Source organism: Meleagris gallopavo, chromosome 4 (genome assembly GCF_905368555.1).
Source record: "Meleagris gallopavo chromosome 4, MGAL_WU_HG_1.1, whole genome shotgun sequence".
NCBI classification, from domain to species: domain Eukaryota; kingdom Metazoa; phylum Chordata; class Aves; order Galliformes; family Phasianidae; genus Meleagris; species Meleagris gallopavo.
In genome coordinates, this window is record NC_139407.1 from 40,954,267 (window position 1) to 40,968,147 (window position 13,881).

Consider the following 13,881-nt stretch of genomic DNA (forward strand, 5'->3'; position numbering starts at 1 on the left):
AAAGAAGAAAAGAATAATCTTGCACTTTCTACTGCTTAGTAAGTTTCCAGTGTGAATTAAAATGTAATGGAATTATTTCAGATCAGAGAATGAAATAAGCTGTCCCTTGACTTCTGAGATTTACTAGCAATTGTAGTCTCCTAACGTCTGCTGCAGGAGGCTTCTGATTGATATTTGCCTCCTTTTGACTTCATTCACATGATCTGTTGTTACCAAGCTTATATATTTCTAAGTACAAGTGGAAAAATAGAATTAAATACTTCTGCATTACATTGCAGTTTTACAGATCAGAGACCTCAGTGGGCTGTTGTCCAAGCCACGAGGACTTCAGGCTATTGATAAATACTGTGGGGGCAAAAATTATTTAACTGCATCACTTAGGTTGCTAGATGCAAGCATGTCATCCCCAGCAAGTTTATCATAGTTCCAATTGTGGAGAGCTTTCTTTATGTGGTTCCCTTGTTGTCACAGAAGCTTTTAGGAATCTATGTTTACTCTGCATTATGGATTTCCCTACTTCCAAGGACTGGAAAATTAGTTTCAAGCAAATATGATACCTAATGAGTACAATTTCAGAATTTTTGAAACTTACTGTCAGTTGTTCATTGCTCTGCTTCTCATCTTCTCAAAGCATTATTTGAGCTTTTTTTTTTTTTTTAAATTGAACTTTGCAATATTTTAATACCTAACTAGAGATAGTACACAAATGTATCCTAGATGGTTTAGTTTAATGTCTTTTGAAAATCTGTCATATATTCTTTAAATGACAGCATTTCTATGTTAAATAATTCTGCTTCTGTTAAATAATAGCCCTCTATGAAGAGGCATCTTTGAGAAGTTAATGACTTTAATAGACTTTAAAAGGCTATTCTAAAAATCAGAAATGGATGAAAGAATGTCTTTATGATATTGATTGTGTTATTTGATCAAACCCATCATTAAAAATTTGATTATTGAGAATTTCTCTTCCGTGACATTTCTGAAAACTTCATAGTTACATTAAAATTTGCTGAGAAGATTTAATTCTACTGCCACAGAGATTGTAAACCATTTGAACAGTGAAAATGAAAGTTTTCTAAAATAACTTTCAGGTCTATTCACAAAAAATAATATGAAGCAATGGAATTAGTGTATTTTCATGAAAAACAGGAACAACTCTCTATTGCACTGGCAAAATTAACAGCATTTTTATCAATTAGACATTTTACTGTATAGTTTTTAATGCTGATATTTTTGGTTTAAATATTCAAGGAAAAGCTCCCTGCATATCGTTTTCTGCTTGACCAGCATCTTAATGATGCATCCTGTCACATCCATTCACTTTCTGTAAGGTTTGTTTTGGTTTGGTTTTTTTTTGGACTCACTTAAGTTAATAACACTATTATTATTTATAGCACTAATTTATCTAATAGTTGAAATACACCATTTATCCAGTTGTCCAGATTACTTCATTTTGTGAATAGACATCAAATTTTTCTAGTTTTGTGATGATGTAAAAATAACAGTCTTCCTGCATTAGTTTTGTGGGATGAACTGTTCTTATATACTACACAAATAAAAATGGAATGAGAAAGGGTGGGAAATACAGGGAATAAATCACAAGGATAGAGGAAGAAAGTGAATCCACCTTGGAAACACAGTGCACTATCATTTTCTTGGTTATTGTTGTTAGTTGTGTCCATGTCTTGAAGAGAGGCACTAAGAGGTAATCTTCCACAATCATTCTGATACAGTGGGCAATGAATAGCACCATCTTGAGGCAGTGGATGAAAAGGCTGGTGCATGGGACTCTTTTTCAGAGCTGTAAGAGATGAATTCCTTTCTGGAATGTCTGGAAGCAGCTCAGTAATAAGTCTGTGTAATATACTGTTGTCAGGCAAACTTCCCCTTCTTTTTTCAGCTTTTATTTGGTCACAGATGTCTTTAAGTGCAGAATCTAGTGCTTCAAATACAGATGACTTGCGTTTTGTCTTTTCAGTTTGTTTTTTAGGGGCTGCACTTTTTTTCCTTCGAAAAGGCACTGGGCTGACTAGGAATGCTATCTTGGAGAGGCCAGATTCTGCCTCCTGTCTCCTTGGATCTTCAGCAGGTTCTTGTTTAGCCCTTTCATGTTTCAACATGGTGGTGAAGCGGGTGTAGGACGCTGGGCATCTCCCTTTGCAGGAGCTGATGAGATGCCTGTGATGGTGGTGGTGGTGGTGGTGGTGATGGCCCGATCCATAAAAGCTTTCAGATGATGTGAAGGAATAGTGATCAAAGTCACTTTCGCTACAAAAGGATGACCCCTCTATCTGGATAAAGTCACTGAGGTCAGAAACCACTCCATCTTGATCACTGTCTGAGAAATCCATATGTGACCGTTGTGGCTCATCACTGGTCACTTCAATATGAATTGGCACCAGGGTTTTAGACTTGTAGCTCCGTTGTACCTGAGAGGGATGTCTGACTTCATTTTCTTCCTCCAGCAGGGACTCGATAGAAAATCGCCGCTGTGAACATAAACCATTTTTCGGAGGCTCTAGTGTAATGTTTGACAACATTTCATCACCTAGATTTGGCATTGATTTTGACTTCTGAATTAGTTTTTCAAATTCCGATATTCTGGTTGGCACCATGTCTCTGGGTACCTCTTCAGTAGAAGACTCTCTCCAGCCCTGAAGAATACCTTTATGCTGTTCTTTTTCATACTGCAGTATTCTGGACTTCACAGAACAGATCACCTCAGAGTTCATCAAGTCCTTGCGATTGATACGATGCATCTTTTTGTACATTTTAAGGAAACCTGGGGCATCGTGTGCAGATCTGTGACGAACTCTTGCCCTACCACCACCACGGCCCTCAGGTGCATATGGGGATGCCCAGTTCATTGAGCAAACCTCTTTAGCATCCTCCTCACATAGAAGAGAGCCCATGCTTTCAGACTTGGCCTGTGCATCGGGAAAGCTATCCCGATCATCTGTTAAAAGATCATCACAGCTACGAGATTTTCTCTTTGGAGAAGTTGTTTCTTCTGTGCTGCTCCATACTTCTGCATTTTGTCGAGTCATTTGCCAGCCATTCTTGTAGCTGATTGCCCTCCTTGAATCATTAGGAACAGCTAAATGTTGTCTGTAAGTGCTACAGTAATCTAATTCATTTGAGGTGTTGTGGTTGTGCACTGAATAACTGAGGAGGGATGGATATACTTTGCTAATATCCCCACCTTTATAATCCATAGAGCAGCATGATAAAAGAGAGACATTGCCAGAAATTAAAAGATTCAGAAAGTTGGAATTAATATCAGTAAGTATCAGAAAGACTAGAAAAGAGACAGCCGTTAGTGCATCTATCCTGTCAGCTTTGGTCAGTACATACATTTCTACAGACCAGGACTGCAGAGCTAATAAACCATTTTCCAGCTTTAATAATGCACTTATGATAATTTGAACATTAAAAAAAAATACATCCAAATTCCTCAAGAATTGTGGTGATGTCCTCCTCCCAAACAATAACAAAACAGTGTAAGAAAACAACTATCAATATTGACGATGAAGCAGATTAAAAAAAATAAATAAATACAAACTGAAAAAAAATTTAAAGATGAAGTCAAACCAAAAATCTAGACTCCAGAACTATAACTTTGAGATAAATTGAATTTGGAGAGACTGAAATGTTTTACCCCTAGAGCTAAGACCATCATTTTTTATGTTTAAATAGATCACTTTTTTTTTCCCCCTGTGGAACTTAAATTAAATGATAACTACAGGAAATATAAATTTTGTCCAATTTTTACATCTCTTAGTTAATTCAAATTTCTTATTAGTATATGCTGAGTTTAAGAAATGATTGTTATACCTTCTTAACTATGTTTCAAATACTAGCTTAACTATATTTCAAAAATATCTGTGTATTCTGAAAGCTGTACAGAGTTTTTGATCTGATTAATGTCCAGACAGTTCACAGAAGTCACTATGAGACAAATTTGTAACTCTGGTCTCTCATATTTGAGCTGAACTTTCAGAAGTGGTTTCAAGTGGCAGCATTCAGTTCAGGGCACATGCTTCAATCTGTTCAGTCTGCTTTCTAAGAAGAACAATTTGAATCTCTGTCAAATACTGAAAGACTTGAGTTCAAAATCCATGCAGATCAAAAGACAGTGGGCTGCTCTTTTAACAAAATGGTTGGTTCCCAGAAAAGTTAACATTCTGCTGTATTTCATAATGTAAGAGAATGAATTGGTTCAAAAGTTAAGAAGTTGTGTGGAACTACTGTTCCCATGTTTTCCAACATAGCAGGGGGGTTGAAACTAGATAATTGTTATGGTCCCTTTCAACCCGGGCCATTCTATGATTTATGAAATTAAAAATCTGACTATGAATATTTGCTTGATTAAAGTAGGTCCCAATAACTGATGCTATCTAAGACACCAGCTATTGAACTGAAGGTCTGCTATTATGGAAATACATCTTTTCCAACATGGGAAGCATTTAAGTCACAGTTAGTACTTCTTATCAGTGGTGTAGTAAAAAGTAAATGTGGGTAAATGGAGTTTACCACCTTTTCTCTGTCTGTCTTGATGCACAAAATGGATGAGATTATTTTTTAAATTATTAATCTTAGCAGTGGTTTTAAAATAAATCTGTTCTTCTATCATCTCATTCTTAATATTTCTCACTGTTTTTCTTTGATACAAGGATGGGTATTATAATAGATAGTACTCTGTATATTACATCCATCATATATTTTACTGGAAACCTTTTGTCTCACTAATAAAAACACCCAAAACTCCCGAACTAAACAACCTAATTCCAGTGTGTCTTTTCTGGAGAGACATGGAGAACAGCAGTGGGACCATTTGGTTATTTGAAAAAAAAAACAAAACAAAACAAAACAAAAAAACGAAAATCTAGCTTGTATATTGTGTAGTGAGTACTTCAAGGATTCTGGATGTGGCTCCGGGCAGCCTGTTCTAGCAGTTGATGATGCTGCACATAGCAGAGGGGTTGAAACTAGATAATTGTTATGGTCCCTTTCAACCCAGGCCATTCTATGATTTATGAAATTAAAAATCTGACTATGAATATTTGCTTGATTAAAGTAGGTCCCAATAACTGACACTATCTAAGACACCAGCTATTGAACTGAAGGTCTGCTATTATGGAAATACGTCTTTAATCTCACATAGCATTTGTCCTGATTTATTTTCTCCATATCCTAAGAGCAGTATAATAAGAGAAAAGTGCACTTTAATGAAGAATATGATTTGTACCGTAAAATTCCTTAAAGTTTTATTAATAAACCAATTTTCTGTGTCCTAGAAGGGGCAGATGAAACTGGAAAACCCTTACTACCAGTCCAGCTTTTGATCAGCTTAGAATCGCACACACATGTAAAGATAAGTTAGTCTTTAAGGAAAGGTCCAAAGCCCCTCATATGGTAAATCTCCCTACAGAGTGCATTCAGCAACAGTGGACAACAGTTGTATTTACTACCAAGAGATTGTACAACACATCATCGTCAGATTTCCTCCTAACAAATATGATATCCTCTTACCTTTTGCTCGCGATGGAGAAGAAGGAGACGAGCTAGTTAAAGGCTTTCTAAGAGTGGTGTATGGGCCTTGCATATCTGTACGGCCCAGGTTGGGCCTGTTTGCATTCTGATCACTGTGTGCTCTCTGATGACTTACAGCAGGTTCTGACTTCCTCCTTTTCCTATAGTCACTCGCAGTACTTGCAGAACTATAAAAATAACCAGTATTAGTAGTAGTCTCATCTCTGTAATAACAACTCAGTAATTAAAAAGCAAGTTCGTAATTGCATTATTTGCTTATGGATTGAACAATGCCAGAAGAAATACATCTGAAACATGCACAGGGGAGAAGCACTGGGCTCAGCTCTCTTACAGCACATTTGACAGAGAAAAGCTGAATTTTTTCTTCACTTGATTGTATCAAAGTTTCATATAAAATTGTTATATTGCTTTCATAATGATGACTTTGAAATAAATGTACCAAGCTTTTTAGAGTATATTTGGAAATACTGCAAAAGTATCAGCCACTAATGATTTGAAAGTCTTTCTATATTAATTTTGATAAGGTGGCAGTATCACCAGATCTGGCTACTGTACCATACTGAGATGTAGGCAGGTTAAGCAGTCTGATTATTCAGGATGCTGAATAAGATATTAAAGGAGCTGCCTTTATGAGTATGAAATAACAGTGTGAGTAGTAAAATGCAACTACAGACAAAAAAATTGAATGGTGAGTTGCTGTTAGCACTAGAGTAGAAGTTCAGTGTAAAGATGAGAAAAGGCAATAAAATAGATGAGGTAACAAGTTTGTGGGAACAGCACAGAACAGTGTTGCAAGCAGTAAGGATAAATGATGGAGTGTTGAAGCTGAGAAGCTCAGGGATGTCACTGGAAAGACCCAGAATACAGCATGGATTATACTAAATGCAAACAGTAAGTCCTTGAAAAACAAAACTAAGAATTGCACTTGAGTATCAAAATATGAACATCCTTTCCATGAACCTCTCATTTTCTTAGGAATCCACAAGGTGAAATTTAATATTTGATTCTTTTCAACATCTGCTGGCTTCAGGTCACAAAGAAAGCCCTTAGGTTGTATAATGTGTACTAAAGTGGGACCATACTGTATTTCTTACCTGGAAGGCCTGTCCAGGCCTCTGTCTGTTGAAGAGTGATGATATAAGGAAGTCTGTGAAAACAAATATATAAATCTGTTGTATGCCTATATATGAAAAAAAAGGTGACAATTTCTGCTTATAGTATTGGATTATTATGTTTGCTACTCCGTGACATCCTATGATTAACATAGCGTGTGCTCCAGATATTGCAATACTCAGTCAGGCAGTTTCTAAAAAGCATCACTAGATTTATTTTTGTGTTCTATTTCAGTTATATTTTTGTTTTTAAAGCACTCCTAAATAGTGATTTAGAGCCATGCTTCTCTATACTGTTTTCAAAAATGGATACACAACACCTGAAATTATCTTTGACTATGAAACATAAAAATCTGAAAATGATTCCTCCTTGTACAAAGCAAATCTGCAAAGCTTCTCCTCCATCTCAGTTACTCACCAGAATTTCGCAATCAGTTATTGCCAGAAGCAAAACCAGCTGAAAGACCCAGGATTTTTCTGGCTAATTATTGGCCACCTTATGTTCATGGTCAACTATTTTTCCTCTCTGTAGAAGTCTTCTAGACTTAGTCTCTAAATAGGAAATTTTTTTTACAGATTTTTCTCCATACCAAAGGATTGCAGAAGTAACACTTATCACTGTGTAAGCGTTCCAGCTGTTTCTCAAGCAGCTATACTTAAACTAACTTGTAAAACGTTATGGCAGAACTAGTTATAACATTGTTTTCCATAAGAGCTGCAAATAAAAGCTTCAGAAATTATTTTAGTGTTAGGCTAAAAGGGCTAATTGTCATCCAGCACGTACAAAACAACCTTCAGGCACAGTATTCTGCAAGAGACATGATCGCCTCTATTCATCTGCATCTCATTTTCAGCAGAGGATGACCCGCACATATTCCAGAGTGTTTGCACAACAGTTGGAAGGAGAAAGGGCATTTAAAAGTTCCAGAAACAGTATCTCTATCTGCTATAAATTACTGTTGTGTTTATTCTTTAACATATCCACAAATTAATACTTACATGCAGTTTTCAGCCTGAGAGATCTTCCCACCAGCTGGGCATTAAGCTGCTGCCCAGAGGAGCAAGCTGAGGCAGTGGGACATGGCCCATGTTGGCAAGAAATGGGAAGCGTGTGGCTGTCTCAGCAGGGCAGGTCTTTTATAGCAGGGTCCAGTTGGGAGAAGACTAACAGTGCTGCTGACCTGAACTCAGCTTTTCCCAGTGTTAGATGCTGCCATCAGTGAAGGTTTGCCTTGCTGATACAGTGATGTCCCTCTTTCCCAGGTATCTTAATGGGCAGTGGTGCTTGACACTTACTTTATTCCATGATGAGAGAGTGCACAGGACTGTGGAATACAGTCATGCTTTCTCACAGCATAATATTATTTTTAATTTTGCTAAAACCAACCTACCTGCATGTGAATGAAAAGCTACTTCTTACAAGTTTCGTTTTCTCAGTAAAACACAGATTTCAAGATTTGCTTTCTTTTTAAATAATTTGCCATTGCATTGCTCTTAGGTGATAAACAACCTACATATGACTTTACTAATCACTAATTAGTTTATTTTAAAGTGAAGAACAGAAATGGGTAATTGTTCACCAAAGCATTTCATATACTGTAAACTAACTCATAAAGTCAGTGGACCTGTAAATTACTGAGAAAGGGTCCTGTGACACAAAACCATATGTCTGCTCTAGGATCAAGTGAAGAGTTAATGCACCTTCCCAACAGCAGTGTAAGTAGAAGCCTGTACTTTGGAGCTGCTTCTGTTACGGAGGTGTGATGATCATCGTCAAACATTCTCAAATGGGCAATAAACCTGCTGGTAGTGCTTATGAAATGATCCCTATTTTATATTTGGAACACGTGTGGGGATAATGATGAGTGCATTCCTTTTAACTCAGCCCACCTGAACAAAATATCATGATATTTGTTTTTAGAATATATTCAGAAGGAGGTCCTGAGTCTTTACCGTTCAGTTCATATTTTCAAGTTTTTCTTTAGATCTTCTGAAAGCTGAAAACTGCTTTATGTCAATTTTTAAAGTGTCCAATGTCAAAGTTTTAACAAAACACATCTAAATACAAGATCTGTCTGCAGCAAAACCACAAAAGCCAGAGTTGGCACAGCTGCTCACACCAACAGAGTAACCCCAGTTCTCCACATGCCGCCACACAGCAGAGTGAAGCAGATGTGCACTGCCACACAGAAGGAACATCTACAAAACACATGTTCTATTAAATACAAATCTTATTTCAAAGCTGCCCGTCACTATAAGCCTCACCACTGTTGACCAGTCCCTGGCACACTCCTATACCCATAGAGGCCCCTCAGGCTCATGGCCACCTCAAGCTGCCTGTGAGGCAGTGCAAGCACTGCACTTTCACTGCAGGCCTTCTGTGCAGGTGCCATTCCAGTCAGAGGCAGACCAGGTCATGTGTCACAGGATACAAACCAAACAGCTGAGGCAGGGACAGCTTTCACCACTTGTAATGACTGCAGGGTCATACAGACCGTAACGCAAATCCTGTGGGCAGCATAGCTCCCATTGGCTCCTATGGAAGGCAAGAGGTAAAACACACAACTGAAGCAAAACCACAAAGCACTTCTTTATCCGCTTCCCAGGATGTATATAGCATGTTAGCAATCAGCCTAAGACAGAAAAAAAATGTGTGTCATCCTGCTGTGCCGCTACACAGTTTTTCCTTTCCTTCCTTTAGGATATCACCTCGGATGTAATGTGCTCTTTTTCCCCTTCTTTGATGCAGTCTTTTGAAGATTTTGAAAGACATATATGGAGGCATATATGTTGTACCATACCATACCAATTATTAATACACAGATACATTGTTATCCGTAGGCTGTGTGAAGTTTATACCTTCTACCCACTGGTATTACCACAGTGATAGAGGGAAAAGGTGAAAGCAAGTAGTGGATATAGTTGCTTTTCATTTCCACTGTTGGCAGCTGCCTGACAAAACCAATTCAGTTTTAGAAACAACCATAGCAAACTACAAATATAGATTTTACTGAATAATATAGTTTTACTAAAAGAGGTGAAATATATATTTACAGTTAAGCCAACGTTATAGCTGTTTTCATGCATCAAAGCTTTAATGGTGACTGAGAATGAAGAAGGTAGGCAAAAGTTAAAAACAATAAAAGGTTTGTTTATATCAAGTTTCTAATGTTTTAATGAGTTGTTCTGTGATATTTTCTGCTGAAAAAATATTGAATTCACTGTAATGGATATAAATTACAGGAATTATATTTAAAGACTTTTAAATTTTCAAAACAAAAGATGAGTGCCTTTGTAAATTAAACAAAGACAAAACCAATATTGCTGAATATTTACTTTACCCAGACTTGCCGAACATGATTATATTCCAAATAATTGTATGCTAGGACTCTTACACTGTCTTCTAATACATAGAGCAGTCCCAAATATCAGGAAAGGCCTAGAAGTTTATTTTCTCAGAGAACAGGACCTAAATTTCACAACTGTAAAGTTTTTCCAAATTTGTAGAGCTTAAAACCAACTCAGAGTAATCTGCAACACAAGTAACAATTTAAGGTCACAATTTTTGTTTAATTTTTGGAGATCCCAAGGAAGTGAATCACAAATATGACAGAAGCAAAGCCACCGTATGAAGTAGAGTTGTTATTGCTGGAGTCACTGACTTTTGCCCTAACACTCTAAAAATGGGAGCGAATAGGAGGAAGAATGAAAGCCTCCATCTCTCCCATTCAGAGTAGGGCAGTGACAGCCTCATATATTTTATTCAGCGACTGCCAATTCTGCAGTTGCAAATTTACAGCAGGATTATACATTTTCAGTTTCCAGACTAGCTACTTTAGTCAGAAGTACTTAATTGGAGACGCAATAGCTCAGACATAAAGGCTTTGACTTGACATATAGAATTTGCAGTCAGATATTTTAATAAAAGATACTATTATGCTGATGTATTAATTGTTTGTGAAAGCAACACACTTGCCCAACTCTGAAGAAGTTGGAATTGGTCAAGATTTAGAGACACATGAGCTGTTGTGTAATTTTGAGTGTTAATCTCTGAGCAGTTTTGGAGATAAGAACTCAGTTCCTAGGATAATAAGATCAACATCCAAATGCATTAGTGATCTGGAAAAATATGAAGACAAAGACACAGTGATCATGAATTAGAAACGTCTAATAGAAATCAGGAGGAATCCACAAAATTTTAACAAACAGAAACAAACAGCAAGCATGCCAATCCTTCTTCCCAAGAGAATCACCTGAACAAGAATCATTCATTTACCTCATTGGAAACACCGGAAGAACTGTCTTGAACATAGTCCAAAAGCTTTTTAGGTGGCTGCATCATATAAGCAGAAGTGTAGAGATGGAATGGAGGAGAATCAATGGCAGCAAGGAATGAAATGTGGAGAAGGTGACACAGTTAGAAACTAAGTGTTGACAACACCAGGTACAAGAGTGACACACATGGGTAGAATGGGAGGAAGAATGTGTTATAGTGTTCCGTAATTTTTTAAGCATCTAAGTAATATGTTAGTAACTTTAGGTGGTAAAATTTACAACTTGAATGACTGAATCAGTACTAGCTGTATTTAATACTGGTGAGACAGCATAAAGTGTCATAGTTACATTTTTGTGGGATAAGCCTCAACATTCTTCATCTCAGAGGAGGCAATATTCTCAAGTTATCATTATGAGTAAAACTGTTAACATATCGTTTTCAGAAAAATGTATCTGGACTGTTTCTGCCTACCTATGCAGAGGAATGACAAAACAGCTTCAATGGCTAGATAAAAGGAGATAAAAGGTAATCAGTGATAAATTTGATACACTGGACAACAACTTTTAAAGGAAAGTATGTAGTTTGCTTTCTCTCACTGTAGCTGCGAGTTCTGCGGTTGGTGTTTGAGCAGATACAAGAAGGTAGCTGCTTCCCAGGGCATCCTCCTGGAAATTAGAAATTGAACCTAATCCAGCCTTAATGTATAGTCCATATTTAAGTTATTAAAGTCACAACCCTGGCAAGTTAGGGCTCCACTTAAAAAAATGATAGTTATATGCGTTAGATGACTTTATTGACCTTTCCAAAAAAAAGGTCCCATTAATTTCACTGGGATATGTTTGCTGAAGTTGGTAATTGGTAAATTTATATAAAAATATTTTCCCTAACATTTAAATATTAATATTCTGGCCTCACTTACCGGATGTCCAAACTCCAGTTCTGAAAAGAACTTATACCAGGGTTCATTTTCTAAATCTATGTCATCTGGGTTTATGCGATCAGGCTGGAGCAGTTGTGAAGGAAAAGGGAAGGAAAAGGCACACACTGAGTGAAGGGCTAGAAATGCTGTGTCACTTCAACAATACACATGCAAACACAAAACAAATAAAGGGGAAGTAATGGAATAAAATCAAAGAATGAAGATGGTATTTAAGACAGAATATTCTTGTTCAAGAGCTGTCACTGACTAGAAGCTTTAATACTTTCCTTTCTGTTGCTATTCTTCTAATGATTGAAAGACTTTAAGGATTTCAAGATTACTGTTTTTACGCTAAGATGATCTTTGACCACTTCTGTAAACGTAGCTGCAAATACCTTTAATACTACTAAAGATTCTTTGTTAAGAAAATGCTTTAAATGATCTTCAGCTAGGCAACAAAGCACCCGTGTGATCGGCAATAAAGACATAATTCTATCATTATTGCTTTCAGTCATTCAATCTCAGAAAGCAAGTTAATTCTGGATCTTGCTGTCTTGAAGCAAGCACTGAGCAGAGATGAGCAATATGCATCATGCAAGCAGAGTTATATTAAAAAGCCTCTTTCAGAGCATTGAATGGAATTTTTATAAATTTTAAATCCTATGGTCAAAAATAGGGAACAAAAGTTATGCATTCTATAATTTTAGCTTTAGCAGCATTTTATAATGCTTTATCTCCCACAGGCTCATTGACATGAAACTTTTTTTTCCCCACAGCAAAATATATTGTTTTCATCTGAAAATTCTCACAGCAAAGGGATAAAGTAGGAATTGAAGTCAGCATTGAGAAAGCTTTTCAGTGAACTGAATAATAATTGACAGAGTTATTCAAGCAGCATGAAAACATGACAGTGCAAAACAGTAGAGCTCCCAATGGGATGTTTAATCCACTGCAAATTTGGCTGCCTTAATTATTTTCTAAACAGCTTGAGTTTCTTTGTGGAATCTGATGCATGCTAACCTGCAGCGCAGAATTATAGAGAATCACTGTCTTAAAGATCTGCAAATAAGAAAAAAAATTTTCTTGTAGAAGATATTTCTGAATTTAAAATTTTGGCTTCAATTATGAGAACTTAGACACTAAGTGATCTAGGAAAGCATTTCTCAAAGGCCACAATGGATCCTATAAAAATAATGTTTCTGGTGATTAAGTATTTAGCACTTTTTCTGCACGAGTCAAACTGTCACCAACATATCAGAGCAACCACATACAGCTATTTCTGTTTTCTGCAAGAGATAACAGTGCGTACTTGACCATTTCAGGTAATTAAACATTTTACAGCACTCTTCCTGCTGCTTTTGATGTTACTTGATTAAGCTGCCAATTTCACTCTATTAAAAGCTCAACAGCCCTTTTGAACTACATTGGTGCTTCCGTATCTGTGAGCAGTTCAAGCAATAGCTGTTGTTTTATAGATTTAGCTTCACAATGTCCCTTTCAAGTAACATGACAACAGTGAATGCCAGCAACGGGCAGCTCATCTGTGCTCCAAGGAGCAAAGCTGCTCCGGAGTTTTGCCCTTGCACTTTCACCATGCACAACCATTTCTGAGCACTAATATTGACAGCTACCTGTTTCAACTCAGCTATACACACACAAGTCTTTAGTAGTAAAACACCATTGAAATAAGTTTCATGAACTCAACAGTTAAGACTTACTACCTTATTAGCAACTATAACTGATTTCTGAAACACATGAATCTCTTCTACAGAGATGAAGACATGAATACAGACACAATAGATTCAGAACTACAGAAGATATTTCATCTGAGAGATGAAGGAATCGAGAGAGTTTAGCCTGGAGGACAGGTGGCTGAGGTGAGGCCTCATCACTCTGCAGCTACCTAAAAGGAGGCTGCAGTGAGGATGGTGCTGATCTCTTTTCTCAGGTGACAAGGAATAGGACAGCATAGAGTTGAGACAGGGAGGTCTAGAGGGGATAGCAGGAAGGATTTCTTCACA

At 37.0% G+C, this 13,881-nt stretch overlaps 1 protein-coding gene and 1 long non-coding RNA gene across 35 annotated transcripts in view; one reads left to right on the top strand and one right to left on the bottom strand.

The window, feature by feature from the left end:
• The window catches only part of LOC109367330 (uncharacterized), a 69,877-nt gene extending 65,097 nt beyond the window's left edge, over nucleotides 1-4,780 (top strand). Inside the window, exons 5-6 of the long non-coding RNA XR_014883092.1 lie at nucleotides 1,979-2,089; nucleotides 2,466-4,780. This is a non-coding gene — a long non-coding RNA (uncharacterized LOC109367330). The remainder of the gene's footprint in view (nucleotides 1-1,978; nucleotides 2,090-2,465) is intronic.
• Nucleotides 1-13,881, bottom strand: part of SORBS2 (sorbin and SH3 domain containing 2) — a 153,224-nt gene that overhangs the window by 23,158 nt on the left and 116,185 nt on the right. For 32 of the 34 annotated variants that reach the window (XM_085222981.1, XM_085222997.1, XM_085222992.1 and 29 more), the window contains 4 exons: nucleotides 11,861-11,944; nucleotides 10,942-10,998; nucleotides 6,648-6,700; nucleotides 5,533-5,720 (listed from right to left, as the gene is read on the bottom strand). In XM_085222981.1, coding sequence (XP_085079107.1) covers nucleotides 5,533-5,720; nucleotides 6,648-6,700; nucleotides 10,942-10,998; nucleotides 11,861-11,944 — 382 coding nt within the window. Of the gene's footprint in view, nucleotides 1-1,627; nucleotides 3,203-5,532; nucleotides 5,721-6,647; nucleotides 6,701-10,941; nucleotides 10,999-11,860; nucleotides 11,945-13,881 lie in introns of all 34 variants that reach the window. The other 2 variants (XM_085223012.1, XM_085223007.1) reach the window with 2 other exon arrangements.